General features: G+C 40.4%; 1 protein-coding gene across 5 annotated transcripts in view; it reads right to left on the bottom strand.

Moving 5' to 3' along the window:
- Positions 1 to 17,066, bottom strand: part of ninl (ninein-like) — a 145,136-nt gene that overhangs the window by 101,428 nt on the left and 26,642 nt on the right. For all 5 annotated transcript variants that reach the window (XM_060831713.1, XM_060831714.1, XM_060831715.1 and 2 more), the window contains exons 4-5: positions 12,176 to 12,381; positions 8,475 to 8,541 (exon numbers count right to left, since the gene is read on the bottom strand). In XM_060831713.1, the coding sequence (XP_060687696.1) occupies positions 8,475 to 8,541; positions 12,176 to 12,381 (273 nt within the window). The remainder of the gene's footprint in view (positions 1 to 8,474; positions 8,542 to 12,175; positions 12,382 to 17,066) is intronic.

The following is a 17,066-nucleotide window of genomic DNA, read 5'->3' as shown; positions in this document are numbered from 1 at the left end:
GAAGACTCTGGCATAGGATTAAGTTAAAAACTACACAACACCAGATTATAGGCCAACAGATTTCATTGGAAGCACAAGCTTTCTGAGCAAGGAGCAGCGCTACAAAAGCTAGTGCTTCCAATTAAACCTGTTGAACTATAACCTGGTGTTGTGTGATTTTTAACTTTGTACACCCCAGTCCAACACCGGCATCTCCAAATCATGACTGGCATAGGATGGCTGTGTAGAGCAGAGCTCCCAAGGAGGGAATGAAAGACTTAGTGAATTAGATTACCTTGGAGTGAAAAGTTAGTGTTCATCCGAGACCAGAAGTATAAAAACTTGAAAGGGTTACTTAAAAGAGAACCTCAGGAGCGTGCTGACTCCAGGAAGAAGCTATCCACATTTCCATGCTAAAGCTTGAAACTATGTGACTTAAACATACTAAGGTGTTAAATATACAATTTTCAGTGAGAGTATTATATAAGTGGTGTTGTTAGGAACTTACTGGAATGTTTTGGGTATTTTACAAAAAGGAGTTCTGTTTCTTTTGTTCAAATTATAATTAGGGGCACTTTTGGATTAATGGAATTATATTTTTACAGCTTGTAAAATGTTTGCATTTGTTTTTTTGAATATGTAGTTTAGATTATTCTGTTTTATCTTTTTTTTAATAATAAACTTCCATTTGTTAAAAGACAAAATCTGCAGCATTGCATGTTTATGTTACTGTCAGGGACCATTTGCCTTAAAACCAAAACAAACAAAATTGGGATCCATCAAGCCAGGTTCCTAACATGTCCAGTTGTAACATTTGCTGGGATCATAACACTGCATCTGCTGCCTTTGTCCTTCTAGATGGTAGGGGTGGGGAGTATGGAAGGTGCTGCTGAAAGTGGCTGGACAAAATGTTGCACTGCATCTTTTAGATGGTTCACACAACTGCCACTGTGCAGGGGTGATGAAGGGAGTGAATGTTGAAGGTGCTGCAGGGAATACCAAATTGGATTGCTTTACCTTGGATGGTATCAAGCTTCCTTGTACTTCCAAGTACTATTGGTGCCCCACCAGTCTAGACAAGCAGAGTCTATTCCATCGCACTCCAGACTTGTGCCTTGTAGATGACGGACACATTTTGGATAATCAGGAGTTGGGTTCCTTGCCACAGAATTCCTAACTGCTGACTTGCGCTTGTAGCCTTGGTATTTACTGTATATGAGTAGTCCAGTTCAGTTTCTGGTCAATAACAATCTCTAGGGTGTTAACAGCTTCTCTAGTATCTCCAAACAAAAGTCCCTCTTCCCTGATACTATTCTGACAGATTTCCCCTAAACCTACGTCAAGGGCTTGAAATCATTCCTAAAATGGGGTGCCCAGAATTGTACACAATACTCCTGCTGAATTCCAAACCAAACAAATTCAACAAGGTTAACACAACTATCTCTCTATTGCACTCAACTGTGTTATTAGTAAATATCCCAAGTTGTTTCATTAAACAAGAAGCAGAGTAAAAATTGTCTAAATCTCAACATTTTCTATCCTTCAAAATAAAACAAAAACATTCCACCATTTTGAAAAAAACACACTACATTCCACGTGATCATTGAGTTGACAAAAGATTTTCCTTTAACTCTAACACTATAAACAGTATCCTTCCAAAACAAGGGCACAACTGCAACAGAATCACAAGGGTCACAAAACAAAAAAGAACTACTGTATTCATGAGTGACAATCCCTGGCACCCACCTATCCCTATGGTTATGTGTATGTTCCAAGTCTAATTCATAGTGTACAACCCTGTGGAAATCTAGAGTAATATTTTGTTGCTGTTTAACTTGCTTCTCAAACGTCCTTAGGTGGAGCAAAGGGGAGGGAGGATGCAAACAGGCCAAACTTGGAGTGTAGAAATCTCTGAGGGTTGCAGAACTGACAGAGGTTACAGAGATAGGGAGGGGGTGGGTCATGGATAAATTTAAACACAAGGATGAGAATTTTAAAATAAAGACATTGCCAGTTTAGGTCAGTAAACACAGGGATGTTGAGTGAGCAGGATTTGATACAAGTTAGTACGTAGACAGCAGAGTTTTAGTTGAAATCAGATTGCGGGGCTGCGGAACAACCCAGAGAACGCTGGAAGAATCAAGTCCAGAAGACTATTTAATTTTAAATTTGTTCATGGAAAGTTGGCTTCACTGGCTAATCCAACAATTATTGCCTATGCTCCTGGGATAGTGGTAGTGAGTTGCCTTCTTGAATCACTGCAGTTTATTTCATTCAGGAACACACACAATGCTATCAGAAAGTGTGTCTCGGGATTTTGACCTCATGAATCTGAAATGACAGCAATATACTCTCAAGTCTCAGTGGTGAATAGCTTGGAGGGGAACTTGCACATGGTACTGTTCTTAAGTATCTGCAATCTAAGATACCTTGGTGAATTTCTGTAGGGCATCAGATAAATGATACACACTAGGCAAAAGTGAGGACTGCAGATGCTGGAAATCAGAGTCTAGATTAGAGCGGTGCTGGAAAAGCGCAGCAGGTCAGGCAGCATCCGAGGAGCAGGGAAATCGACGTTTCGGGCAAAAGCCCTTCTCCGATGCTGCCTGATCTGCTGTGCTTTTCCAGCACCGCTCTAATCTAAATGATACACACTGCCCCCATTACTCAGCATTAGTGGCGGGGAGGAATGGATGTTTGCAATGTGGTGCCAATCAAATGGGCTGCTTAGTCATGGATGATGTCAAACTTCTTGAGTGTTGTTAGAGCTGCATCCATCCAGACAACTGACAGTATTTCATCAGATTCTTGACTTGCGTTTTGTAAATGATAGACAAGTTTCAGGAATCAGGAAATGAGTTATTTGCTGCAGTGTTACTAGCCTCTGATCTGCTTTTGTAGCCAGTCTTGATATGTTCGGTTCATAAGGTATAGGAGCAGAATTAGGCCATTGGGCCCATTGAGTCTGCTTCACCATTTGAATATGGTGGATGTGCTACTCGCCCCCATTTTTGTGCCTTCTCCCCATAATTCTTCATCCCATTACCAATTAAAGGTCTGTCTAACTCATCCTTAAATTTACTCACTGTCCCAGCATCCACTGCACTTTGGGATAGCAAATTCCACAGATTCCACACCTTTTGGGACAAATAGTTTTTCCTCAACTATATTAAATTTGCTACCTCTCATCCCAGAATGCCCCACAACAAGAAGCATCCACATTTATTTTAGTCACACCTTTCATTAACTTGAATACCTCAATTTAATCTCCCGTTTTTTTCTAAACTCAAGAGGGTATAGGCTTAAACTGTTCAATCTTTCTTCATACGACAAACCCCTCATCTTTGGAATCAATCTAGTGAACCTACTCTGAACAGCCTCCAATGCCATTACATCTTTTCTCAAACAAGGGGACCAAAACTGTGCACGATATTCCAGGTGTGATCTCACCAATGCCTTGCATAGTTGCAATAATACTTCCTTCCTTTTATGTTCTATTCCTTTAGCTATAAAAGCCAACATCCAGTTCAGTTGCTGGTCAGCAGTAACCCCCAAGATGTTGACAGTGCAGATTTCATCAATAGCAATGCCATTGAATGTTGAAAGACAATGATTTGATTCTTTCTTGTTGGGATGGTCATTGCTTGACATTGTATGGCATGAATATTACTTGCCATTTATCAGCCCAAACCTGGATATTGTCCAAGTTTTGCTGCATTTGAGTCTGGATCATCTTCATATCTGAGGAATTGTGAATGGTGCTGAATATATTGTAATCATCAGCAAACAACCTCATTTGTGACCTTATGGCTGAGGAAGCAGGCGAAATGGTTGGGCCTAGAATACTACCCTGAATAACTTCTGCAGAGACATCCTGGAACTGAGATGACTTGACTTTTAGCAACCACAATCATCTTGCTTTGTGCGAGATAGAACTCCAGCCAGTGGGGAGTTTTTGTTCCGGTGCCCATTGACTTTAACCTTTGTACGGCTCATTGATGCCATGCTCAGTCAAACAAAGCCTTGCTGTCAAGGGTAGTCAGTCTCACCTAATCTCTGGAATTCAGATTTTGTCCATTTTTTGGACCAAAGTTCCAATAATGTCAGGAGCTGAGTAACCCTGGCAGAATCTGAACTGAGCTTCAGTGAGCAGGTTATTGCTAAGCATGTGCTGCTTGGTAACACTGTTAATGACACTATCCATCACTGTGCTGACAATCAAGAGTAGACTGATGGGGCGACATTTGGCTGGGTTGGATATGGACAACACATAACTGAGTAATTTTCCACAATGTTGGGTAGATGCCGTTGCTGTTGCTGAACTGGAAGAGTTTGGCTAGGGATAGGGGCACAGCAAGTTCTGGAGCCAAACTCTTCAGTTACTTTTACTAGAAGCTCTCAGGGCTCATAGCTTTTTCAGTATCCGGTATTTCAGCTATTTGTTGATGTCATATGGAATGAGTTGAATTGGTAATTTATGGAAACGTCATAGTCAATGAGTTGTTTATTTACCCACCATCATTTATGACTACATGTGGCAGGCCTATGGAACTTTGATCTGATCCAAAGTTGTGGAATTGTTTAGTTCTTTCACTTGCTGTTTATGCTGTTTGGCATGCAACTATTCTACTTTGTAGCTTCACCAGTTTTTTAGCTTGATGCTGCTCCTGGCATGCCCTCCTGCACTCCACTGAACCAGGGTCAATTCCCTGGCTTGATGGGGTGGGGGAATATGCTGGGCCATGAGGTTGCAGTCTGTGTTTGAACATGATTCTGCTGCTGCTGATGGCCCACATGAGTCATCATTCCCAATTTTGAACAGCTAGACATATTCAAAATCTATCCCATTTAACACAGTGATAGCGCTGCACAATACAATGGAGGAGAATGTCAACGTGAAGATGAAACTTCATCCCCACAAGGATGATGTGGTGGTCATTTCTTTTGATACTGTTATGTACAGATGCTTGATGAAGATGGAGGGACAAGGGTGTTAGGGGCAGTACATGGTAATCAGAAGAGGGTTTTCCTTGCTCATAAAATTTCATGGAGTCCAGAGTCAGTGTTAAGAATCCCCCTCCAGATTGCATACACTATGCTGTCAATTCTGCTGAATCTGTACTGCCAGTCAATCAGAGATGATCATGGTGTTTTCTGGGAGATTTTCTATAAAGGTACAATACTGAGAATATGTCATTGTCAGGTCCTTGCTTGACTAGTGTAAGAGACATTTTCAATCCCTAAATTTGACACTAGCCCCCAGAGATTAGATACCAGGCCATTTTGGAGGGCAATTAAGAGTCAAGCACATTACAGTGGATCTGGAGTCACATGGAGACCAAACCAGGTATGGACAGTGGATTTCCTATCCTAAAAGGATATTAGTGAACCAGATAGGTTTTTACAACAACCAACAGTTATAGAGAACCCAATCTCTAATATGAAACATCTAACCTGAACATGTTAACATAAAATAAGAACAGAAATTTTGGAAATATTCAACAAGTCAGCAATTGTGAAAGGAGATCTAACAACCCCTGTATTTATTTCAGTTTCCAGCAACCTCAATATTTTGCTTCTGCATGCTTTAGTAATCCTGACTGATAAATTTGAACCCCTTCAAAAGTGAGTGTTGTATTTTGTGAAACAATGGAAAGCCTATTTTCCTCAGACTCTTAAGTTTTAACATCTGAAAATTAGCTTTAATCAGAACATCAGGACACTTCATGTGCATTTCATATTTCAATACTTAGAAGTATATTTTTATATTGATGAAAATATTTAGAGGTTTATCACATCGACAATTCCCTCCTTCCTGACCCTAGTCTTCTGCATCTTGATATTACCTCCACCACACTACACAGGAGCAAAACAATGATGTTATTTAGTGAAAGGGAAGAATCATAGGAACAGGAGCAGCTGTTGTGCCCCTGTTGTGCCACTGAATTGGGTCATGGCTGTTCCTCTACTCTATACCCCTTTGACCCTTATCCAACAGAAATCTATCGCAGGTTTGAAATCCCAATCAACTTCACATCAACAAGCCTTTTAGGAGTAAAGGGAGTTATACTATCTTGTTTCTGACAAAACACTTACTGATTTGACCTCTAAATGACCTAGCTCTGATTTTAAGGTTTATGCACCACTGTTTTTGATATTCAAAAAAGATAAAGCTTCTCTATATCTGTGTTATCGAAACCCTTCATCACCTTAAACATTGAATCATTCCTCAACCTTCTGAACTCAAGAGAATACAACCCAAAGTCAATGCACCTGTCCTCATGATTTAGTTCTTTAAGATGTTAGGGCTGGGTTCTGCAGCATTGTCAATGTACAGCATGGTGTAACTCAATGTTAACTGCTGAACAGTTATTATCTAAAATTCTCCACAAATAACAAATCCAGTTTTGCCAAATCACCCAGTAGCAGGTGGGACAGGGTTTGGGCAATGCCACAAGTCTCTCTAGGATACTGTTCTGTCTACCCTCCATTATCAGAAGATTAGCAGAGCCCTGAAAACAAGCTGAACTATCACAAGAAAGGGTGAAGAGACAAGTGGAAATACAAACCAGCTCTGAAACGGCTGTGAAAAATAACTTGTAGTAAGATGGGTTCTGTACAAATCTAGAATCACAGAACAAAGCAAGTACAATTCTGTAATCTACTTATTTGTCTTTTTATTTAAAGTAAATTTACATTAGCTTGAGGGATATTTTAATTGTAAGCCACATCACGAGATGTTGATACCAATAGTTGATAAAGAACGAATACAATTCTCAGTGTCTTAGCTTAGTTGCCTAGTAACTGGGCAAGATTAATATATTACGAAACAGAGTTACAAAGCTATTATAAAAATTAGCTGTCTATTCAGCTTGCCTTCTAGTAATCAACAGGACCCAGCTTTGTCACCACTATGGAACTTGGGGAAATAGTTTACATCTTTTACTCTCACTAACAGCTGTATTATATTGTCAAGGCACAAGAGACAGCCAGGATTAATTTGATACTCAAGATTTTTTTGTTGCAATACGTATTAGTTTACAGAAAATTTGAGTAAACAAAATCCTATAAAATTAGTGAAATAAAGAAAACAGAATTTGAATTGACCGCAAAAATATTCTTCCTAAAGTGCCAATGGCAATCATAACTGCTGCAAATAAAATGATCCCAACACACATCTCGTCCCTTTCACCCATTACCTAGGCTTGGTATACTACACTGGCTCCTGATTCTGCAACACCTAAATTCTCATCCACATAATCAAATTCCTCCATGGTCTACCCACTCCTCAACCCTGTGTCTTCTGCCAGTCCTACAATAACTTTGCGATCCTCAAACTCTTGCATCCACTACTTGCATCACACCAACGTTTGCAGCTACGTCTTCAATCGTCTGGTCCCAGAAACTCTCCGCCTCTTGACCTTTCCCCTTCAGATACTCCATAAAACTTACCTCTGACTAAGCTTTTGGACCATTTACTAATAAGTCATTCTTTGCCTTGGTATCAAATTTTGCCCAATCATGATTCTATGGGTCAATGGGCTGAAAAAGGGCAGATGGAGCTCAATTTGGATAAATATGTGTTGCATTTTGGTACAACACACAGAGGCAGGAATTATACAATTAATGGTGGGGCCTTAGGTAGTGTTGTAGAACAGGGGGACCTAGAGGTTAAGGTACATAATTCTTTGAAGTTTGCATCACATACAGATAGGGTGGTTTAAAAGGCGTTTAGCATGCTTGCCTTCATTGCTCAGTCCTTTGAGTATAGGAATTGGGGAGTCATGTTGAGGTTGTACAGGACATTGGTGAGGCCTGTTCTGGAATACTGTGTCCAGTTCTGGTTACCCTGTTAGAGGAAGGATATTATTAAACTGGAGACGGTTCAGAAGAGGTTTGTCAGGATGTTGCTAGGTTTAGAAGGATTGAGTTACAAAGAAAGACTGAATAGGCTGGGACTTTTCTCACTGAAACATAGGAGGTTGAGGGGTGATCTTATGGATGTTTATAAAATCACATGAGATATATAGGGTTAATAGTAGGTGTCTTTTCCCTTGGATGGGGGATTTCAAGATTGGGGACATATATTTAAGGTGAAAGTCACCATGGGCAAATTTACACAGAGGTGGGTCGTAGGTGGAATGAACTTCCTGAGGAAGTGGTGGATGCAGGCATGGTTACAATGTTTAAGAGACACTAAGTACATGAACAGGAAAGATTTGGTGGGATATGGGCCAGGAGCAGGCATTTGGGACTAGCTTAGTTTGGGCTTATGTTTGGCATGGACTCGCTGGACTGAAGGATCTATTTCTATGCAGTATGACTCTCTGCTCCTATACAGAACAGACTCAAGGGGTTGAATGGCCTAGTTCTCATTCTATGCTGAATCAAGCTCCATAGGACATTGTACTGCATTTATGTCAGTATTTAAGTGAAAACTGCAGGATAAAAAAAAGTCAGATACTAACACTGGATAAAAAATATGAACAATTTACCTTGTCCTTCAAAGGTTTCTTGCAAAGATTCCTGATGGTGCTCTAGCTCTTCATCAGACTTGAGGCTCTGTAACAGAAAATCAGCCTCATAAATTCAAGCTTACAATTGGGGAACATGACAAATTTTTGACTGCACGTGCTGAGGTGGCAGGACAAGTACAATGCAAATTGTGCACTTGCTCAAAGTGTGACTATGCAAATCATGCTGAAACCCTCAACGTCTACTTTCATGAGCTTCTAATTCAATTGCATATCACATATTATTTCATTAAACAAGAACCAAAGCAGAAAATATCTAAAATTCAATATTTTCTATCTTTAAAAATAAAACAAAAATGTATAATTCCACCAACCCTCAGTGTCTACATTCATGAGTTTCTCACCTGAATTGAGCCTAACTTTGACTTGCAATCACTGAATGGCCAGCACTACTTACTCACTCAATTCACTTTGTCAGGGAGCAGACATTTTTCTACATGTTACACAAGCAACTGTTCAGGAGTACAGAGATTACGCATTCAGAAACACTATACTGCTTTATCTTTGGAAGAAGACACAGAAGTAAAGTTTAAAAATAATGTTTTGTTTTCAAATGGAGGTCAAGCTGTTCTCGGTCTTTGGAGAGTGGATGACTGTTCGGCTTTTCAGGGTTTGCAAGGTAGTTAAGGTACTTAACTTTGAAAAATTATCAGGTTGCCAAATATTTGAACTGAGTGAAAATTGCAGGAGAGAGAGGAATTAGATTCTAATGCAAGCTTTGGAGTTTTTTTTCACCCCCTCAGGCTCCCTAAGATTTTGAAATCAACAATACAGGGCCCCAAAATATTTTCCAATTAGGTTCTCAGCATTTAAAAGGTAATAAATCCTATTTCTTATCTCCCTAAAAGATTTGCTTGGTTATTTTTCCAAAGTTGCTTGAATTTACATAATCAGAATGTGGCTTATAGCCCACATTGCTCCATGGCAAAACCCTATAATTTAGAAAGCGTACAAAGAGTTGAATATTTCCAGTTTTTCATGCTGTCCATAAAGCAGATATGTAGGACAAACATATTCCATCTGCTATGATTCTGCTATGATTTTCTACTGATCATTGATGCGGCACCTTATTGAAAGCCTCTTTGAAATCCAAGTACACTACATTTACAGGTTCCTTTCATTCATGTCGGTTGTTATTCATCAACAAAAAATTAATAGTTTAGACAAACATGATTCTCCTTCTAATTGTGCAGCGATTTTTCTAAGTGTCTTGCTATAACCTCCTTAATAATGAATTCCAGCAACTTCCCTATGATAGATGTTAGGCTAACTGGCCTGTAGTTTCCTGTTAAGTTTCCCTTTTCTGTGTTGAGTAAACAAGTTACATTTGCTATTCTCCTGGATATTTCTACAACCTAGAGAATTGTGGAAAATTAACAATATATTCACCATGACAACTGCTACTTTCTTTAAGACAGTAGATGAAGTCCATCAAGCTGAGGTAAGGTAATGCTCTGAGGTAGAGCCAGATTATTTTGGGAGTCAGGGCATGATGAAGGGGAGGTATTGGTCACCATCTGTTCACATTTTTGATGGTATACAGATTCAGCAGCAATACGATACCAGTCACTGTCTCGCAATCTGTAATCAACATCAGGCACTCCTCTCCAATATAAAAACCTCACGAGGGTTGCAGGACTCCCTCAGTACTGACCCTCTAACAATGCGGCTCTCCCTCAGTACTGACCCTCTGCCAATGCAATTCTCCCTCAATACTGACCCTCTGACAATGCAGCACAGTACTGACCTTCCCTCTATCATAAGATCAGAAGTGGGGATGTTCGCCAGTGATTGCACATTGTTCAGCACCAGTCACCATTCACCACTTGCCTGGATGAGTGCAGCTCCAACAATACTCCAGCAGCTTGACACCATCCAGAACAAAACACCCCACTTTGATTGGCACTGTGTTCACAAACAAACAGTCACTCCCTCCACCATCAAGGTTCAGGAGCAGTAATTCATCAATGATCCTTCGACAGCAAGTTACAAACCTCATGACCACTTCCATCTAGAAGGACAAGGGCAGCAGATAAATGGGAACACCACCCCCAACAATTTCCCCACCAAACCAAGGATGGAAATGTATTGCCCTTCCTTCAGTATTGCTGGGTCAAATCCTGAAACTTCTTCAACAAACAAGTAAAAATAGGGAGCAACTGAAACTCATTTGTCCACGAAGGTCTTGGAAAGTATTCATAGGAAAAAAACCAGGCCTTTGGCCCATCAGCTGTTTTCCTTTTCCTCCTCCATATGAACGTCCTCACATCCTCACTCTCCACTTCAACGCCAGTGTTTCATCTCAATCCTTTCTCGTTTTCTGTTTATCCCTTGACTGCTCCACATCAGAATATATCCCACATTCTTCCCACTCTCTGGGTGTCAAGTTTTCTCCTGAATTTCCAATTTGATTTGTCAGTGACTGTCTAATGCTGATAGCCTCTTGAGTTCTGGACCTGGCTCCAAGGTATGTAGAGATCAGTTTGCTCCAAGTTTGATCTAATTGAGGGATATGGAGACCAGAACTGATACAGTGCTCCCACATGTGGATCTAACAGAGGGATATGGAAACCAGAACTGTGGACACTGTTCATGTGTGGTTTTGATTCTAGGTTCCCAGCAGTATGGAAACAGGTCCTTCGGCCCAACAAGTCCACACCAACCCTCCGAAGAATAACACACCCAGACCCATTCCCCTACCCTATATTTACCCTGACTAATGCAACTAACACTATGGGCAATTTGGCATGGCCAATTCACATGGCCTGCACATCTTTGGATTGTGTGAGGAAACCAACACCCGGTGGAAACCCACACAGACATGGGGAGAATGTGCAAATTCCACACAGACAGTTGCCTGAGGCATAATTGAACCTGGGTCCCTGGTGCTGTGAGGCAGCAGTTGCTAACCACTGAGCCACCATGCTGCCCTTAACTAAGGTTTAACTGAGGGATATGGAAATCAGAACTGTACACAGTGCAAACTTGAGAGGGTGCAGAAGGGATTTACAAGGATATTCCCAGGACTGGAAGGTTCGAGTTATAGGGAGAGGCTGAATAGGCTAGGGCTATTTTCCTTAGAGTGTCAGAGGCTGAAGGATGACCTTACAGAAGTTTATAAAACCCTGAGGGGCATGGATAAGATGAATAGCCAAGGTCTTTTCTCCAGGGTAGGAGAGTCCAAACTAGACGGCGTAGGTTTAAGGTGTGTAGAATAACTTCAGAGGGATATGGGCCAAATGCTTGCACATAGAACTAAGTCAGATTGAGATGTTTGGTTGGCACGGATGAGTTGGACCGAATGGCCCATTTCATTCTTTTTTTTCCCCCAGTATCCTTTTCCCTAGTGATTGGAATTATTTAAACTTCCTCTCTTTCATCTATTGTTTTACAGCTATATCTGGGATGACAGACACAAATATATCTGTACAATTCACCCTCCATTTCCTTATTTTCTCATTACTAATAAACCAGACTCAATCACTGGAGCAACGTGAACTCTGTAGGAACAAGGACAAGAACTTAAAGTTTGAGGATCAAAAACTGGTGTAATTCAATGAGCACATAGGATGAATGTTTAGTCAGGTTGGGGTACAGACATTTACCAAAAGGCAAGATGGAAGGTCAACAAGGACTTGAACAGAACAGTAAGATGGACAAACCTCTACACTCTCAAGAGATGCCGAGCGTTTTAAAATACTTCTGCTGGTGCTTTGTGTGACCAGTTCATCCTTTGTTGTCCTAAAACAAAGTGACTCCTCCAAATCATATGTAGTTTCCACTTTGGAATCCAGAAATTCGGGTATAGATCGGCGGCCATATCGTTTGGCTCCTCTGACGTACTTTGGTTCGACCTGCTCCGGGGTAGCTGAAATCAATGAACATACAAACTCAGACACGCAGAAATCTTTGTTGAAATCGCCCTTGTCCCTTAAAAATGTCTTCTGAGAAGCTTATTTATTTGAACAGAGGCAAAGTGTTGAGTTTAAAACTCAAAGGAGTTGAGTTGCACTTTAACCACCTAATCAGGCTAGAGTACAAAAAAAACTGGACCATTAAACAAAGTAATCTACAACAACATTTCCATTTTTCATTCTCAACAAATCTTTAGAATTTGATAGTAAAATGAGTCAACACTCCAGTACAATGTTAGTTAGTTATAAATCCTCTGACCCCTAAAAATTAGCTAGGAGTTGCCAAATACACGAATTGCCAGTTTGATGATTAGAGATTTCTTTACTTCTTAATTTCTGTGAGAGCGCAGTGGACCCTTGTAGGTCTTTTTGCGAACAATGACAGACAGGAATAGTCCATTTGGTCTATCCGGTTTGTGCAGAACTTATATTTTAGAGGCTACTCCTCTGGCAAATATGATCGTAAGCAAGGCTAATTTTGAAGGACTGATTTTTGGAACATGCCTGTTAAAAAGTCTGTGTTTGTAAGGTAAGGTAAATGCCCAAATTAGAGCTTAAAAATATAAAACTAACAGATAAACTGGTGTCCTCATTCTCAAGAACGTACATGCAAACTTGTTGCAAGTGACAATTCACTTCATTCTGTAGGTGGCAAGAGTTCTACCTACCAAGCCACAGCTGACAATAAAAACAAACATGCAAAATTAGATGCTAATTGCAACCCAGCCAGGAGCTCTGAAGCCAGATACAGCATCACATTACAGTATGAGTAGAGATCACATTTTGAATAAAGACTGCAAGACTGAAGTTGACACCTTCTGCTCTCCTGGAGTCTGTTCCCTCCATGCAGTAACTTTGTCCACTAACATATCACAGGAACAATAAATAGCCTATAAAATAATTTTATTGATTAAAGCTGATGGGCAGCCTTAAACAATAGTCAAATACCATTTTAATAGGTTTATGTATTCTACTTCAAATAAATGCTATCTATAAATATTCAGAACTGACCAAAGACATCACAGGAAATATAAAATGTGTCAGATTCAATCACATCTGAAAAATGTGTAAACATATATCAAAAATCAGACACAGCACATTAGCAGGATAGGCTGAACGGTGCTAAAGTTTAAAGATAATAAAAATAGGCTCAGTTTTGTTTTAGAAATGTCCTGTGTTAATAGCTTACAATTAAACATTTGACAAGTCATTTTCATAACTGTTACTGATTGGTAATAACTGCATATGTATCCACGGTTTTAAACTGGAACATGACAAAGGAACAACCAATAGGCAATAATTTGTGTACGTAATTATGGTGAATTGAGAAAATGCTTTAATTTATACATATTTTATCACTTGCCTTCAAAACTGCATTTACGTCCCTTAGCTTCAATTCATCTTATGTGAAATTAAGGCTCCTCACCACCTCCCCCCCTCCCTGCCCCCACCCATCCTTAAGGTGCTCATTGAGTACTGAACAGACAGCACATACATCCAACAGTATTTGCTGTTTTCCTTGGACAAAGGGGAATAAGTTTCTCCCTAACTAACCACAAAGCTCTGCACGATAGCGTCACTTTCCCTTCTCACGGGCTCTCCACTGTTACTTTATTCATACAAACTATTCACAGCTCCTTAAGCGCAATCCTAAAGAATCCCACTGACCATCAAATGCCCCCTCCCCCACTTCCTGGTCCCCATGCTGCCTGACATTTGAAATTGTTCCCTTAAACAATTCCCCTTTCATTTCAAAATCTTCAAATTCCATTTTAAAAATTTATGGATAGGTAATGAAAGTGCCATAAACAATTGTTCATGAAATGGAAAGTAAGACTGGACTGGATAGATTTTTCTTGCCCTGCACAGACACAACAGGCAACTAGCCTCATTCTACACTGTAAATTTTCTATGACTGGTTTCTTGAAAGGTAAAACCAAACAAATTTCAAAGCCTTCATCATTGCAAACACTTGTTCCATTGCCAACTTTCCTTTCCACTCCCAAGTCTCTGAACACATGCCACATCCTGACATTTTTCCAGCAACTCTCTGTAGAAATCAAGATCTCACCCCTCTTGCGACACTAAATAGTCCTGATGGCACATGATCTTTCCTTGTGCTCACTAAAGCCTTTTGACAATCAACTACACCATTTTCCTCCATTACATCTTTTCAATTGCCTAACTTGGTAAAATTGTCTTCATTTGAAACTATTCTCATTTATCCAATACTTCCACCCACCAAAACCATTTTTGTTCACCTTACCCTTCCATATCTTTCCCGCATCAGTGGCCGCTATCATGATTGTAATATAGGAGGTCAGCCTGGCTGACCTTGTTATGAATTCCCAGATTTGGCTAGATTAACAGTCCCAATCAGGGAGCCCTGACTGACAGATGAGTGCCAGACATCCTGTTTGCTCAGAACTGGTTCTGAGGGAGCAAGATCAGTGTCAAAGACTCTCCACATATAAATAAAGTGTGACTTGAGTTCCAAAATATTGGCATCTGTGGAGTTATTTCAGCAGCGACAAGGGAAAAGCATGCGCCCGAAGAAACTCACTTGCAACAGTTGCCTTTGAGTTGGGAGTAAGCATTTCTGGCATCATGTCATTACTTGGGGAACTTGACACATTCAATCCTGCTGAAAGATTGGGCCCAGTACGTGGAAACAATGCAATATCTTTTGAGCAAAAAGTGAGGTCTGCAGATGCTGGAGATCAGAGCTGAAAATGTGTTGCTGGTTAAAGCACAGCAGGTCAGGCAGCGTCCAAGGAACAGGAAATTCGACGTTTCGGGCCAGAGCCCTTCATCAGGAATGAGGATGAAGGGCTCTGGCCTGAAACGTCGAATTTCCTGTTCCTTGGATGCTGCCTGACCTGCTGTGCTTTAACCAGCAACACATTTTCAATATTTTTTGAGCAAATTACTTTGGGACAGATGAAAAGAAATGAGTAATTCTCTGACAGTTTACAGACCTGCTACATTTTCAGTTATTAGGAGCCTAACTTTCCCTGAGGCCCTAGATGCTTTCTAGAGTTGATGGATTCAATTCAGGAATATTATGACTCTGAGCCTCCTCTAATTCTGAGGCAACATCGCTTTAAAACTGGGCAATTCGAGAACCAAGGAAATCCTTGTCGAGATTTTTGACAAGTTTAAGAGGACTGATAGAGGCATGTGACTTTGGTTCAACCCTTAATGAGATGCCAAGAGATTACATGAGACTTGAGATTAAGGATGTAGCCATGCATAAGCACCAATGAGCTGAAGCCCAACTGGACTTCAAACAGTTGGCTTTATCATTGGAAAAAAGAGGCTAGTAAAACATAGAAGTTACAGGGTATGCTGACGAAGTGGACACCCTGTCCAGTCCGACTGAGCTTGGGGGATACCACTTGAGTGAAGGCAATTGCATAGCCTCACTCAGGACATATCCTGAACAGAGGAACTATAGATCAGCCAACAGTAAAATCCCAAACAAAGCCAAACTTTCTTCAGGTTCCTGAACAGCAAGCCATTGGAGTTACTGCTGGTATGCAGACTCAAGACAGCAAAAATGCCTCAAGACCTAAACTGAGCAAAAGAACTCATAGGCCAGTATCCAGGAGAGCGCACAGCCTGGACAGTCTACCTACATCTGGTTTGGAACAGTTAAATTGCTTAGCAACATCCAAACTAGAATCAATCAATCAAAATAAACTTCTGGTCAAATAGTCACCTGGTTCTAATGGAGGTCAATACCAGAGTGGCCATATCAGTGATTGCAGAACAAATCTTTAACAAAATTCACTCTGGACTCCAACCCTTATGTTTGTGCAAGACATCAGCTAGACTGGGAACCTCTATCAGGGAACCATTACAGATTAAGAGTAAAACTTTAGTTCTGGTCTATTAGGAGAAACAGCTGGTTCAGTTATCACTGATTTTTGTAAAAGGCTCAGACTCAAGTTTGATGGGGTGAAATTAGTTGGGAAAGATCCACTTAGAATGACTCAATATTTTTCAAATGCAAAATAGCTTCCTAATTGAAGTCCTAATTAAATACCTGGAGGATTTTCAGGAAAGTCTACGGACTAACAAAGGAGCCAAGGCCATCTTACATGTTGACCAGGAAGCAATTCCATGACACTGCAAGACCCACCCACTGCCAATTGTCTTATAGGCAAATTAGAAGCAGAAATGATTGCTGGGCCTCTTGCTGAGAGATTTGTACCATTGATAGTCACAGGTGAGGTGCTGGAAGACTGGAGTTAAAAATCACACAACACCAGGTTATAGTCCAACAGGTTTAATTGGAAGCACTAGTTTTCGGAGTGCTGCTCCTTCATCAGATGGTTGTGGAGTATAAGATCGTAAGACACAGAATTTATAGCAAAAGTTTATAGTGTGATGTAACTGAAATTATACATTGAAAAATACCTTGATTGTTTGTTGAGTTTCTCATCTGTTAGAATGACCATGGTAGTTTCACTTCTTTCATATGTAAATCACAAAACTTCCATGTAAGAGACTCTGTTAACTCACTTTTTAGATTAGAATCAGTCTGAACATAATGCAGACCACAGAACACAGGGGGCTAACACCTGCAATGTCTTAACATCCTGTCTGGGCTGACACCAATTGTTAGAGTTAACCT

The sequence above is a fragment of the Hemiscyllium ocellatum genome, chromosome 10 (genome assembly GCF_020745735.1).
Source record: "Hemiscyllium ocellatum isolate sHemOce1 chromosome 10, sHemOce1.pat.X.cur, whole genome shotgun sequence".
Taxonomy (NCBI): Eukaryota; Metazoa; Chordata; class Chondrichthyes; order Orectolobiformes; family Hemiscylliidae; genus Hemiscyllium; species Hemiscyllium ocellatum.
The sequence above is the reverse complement of the archived record's forward strand: the minus strand, read 5'-3'. Positions and strand labels throughout refer to the sequence as shown.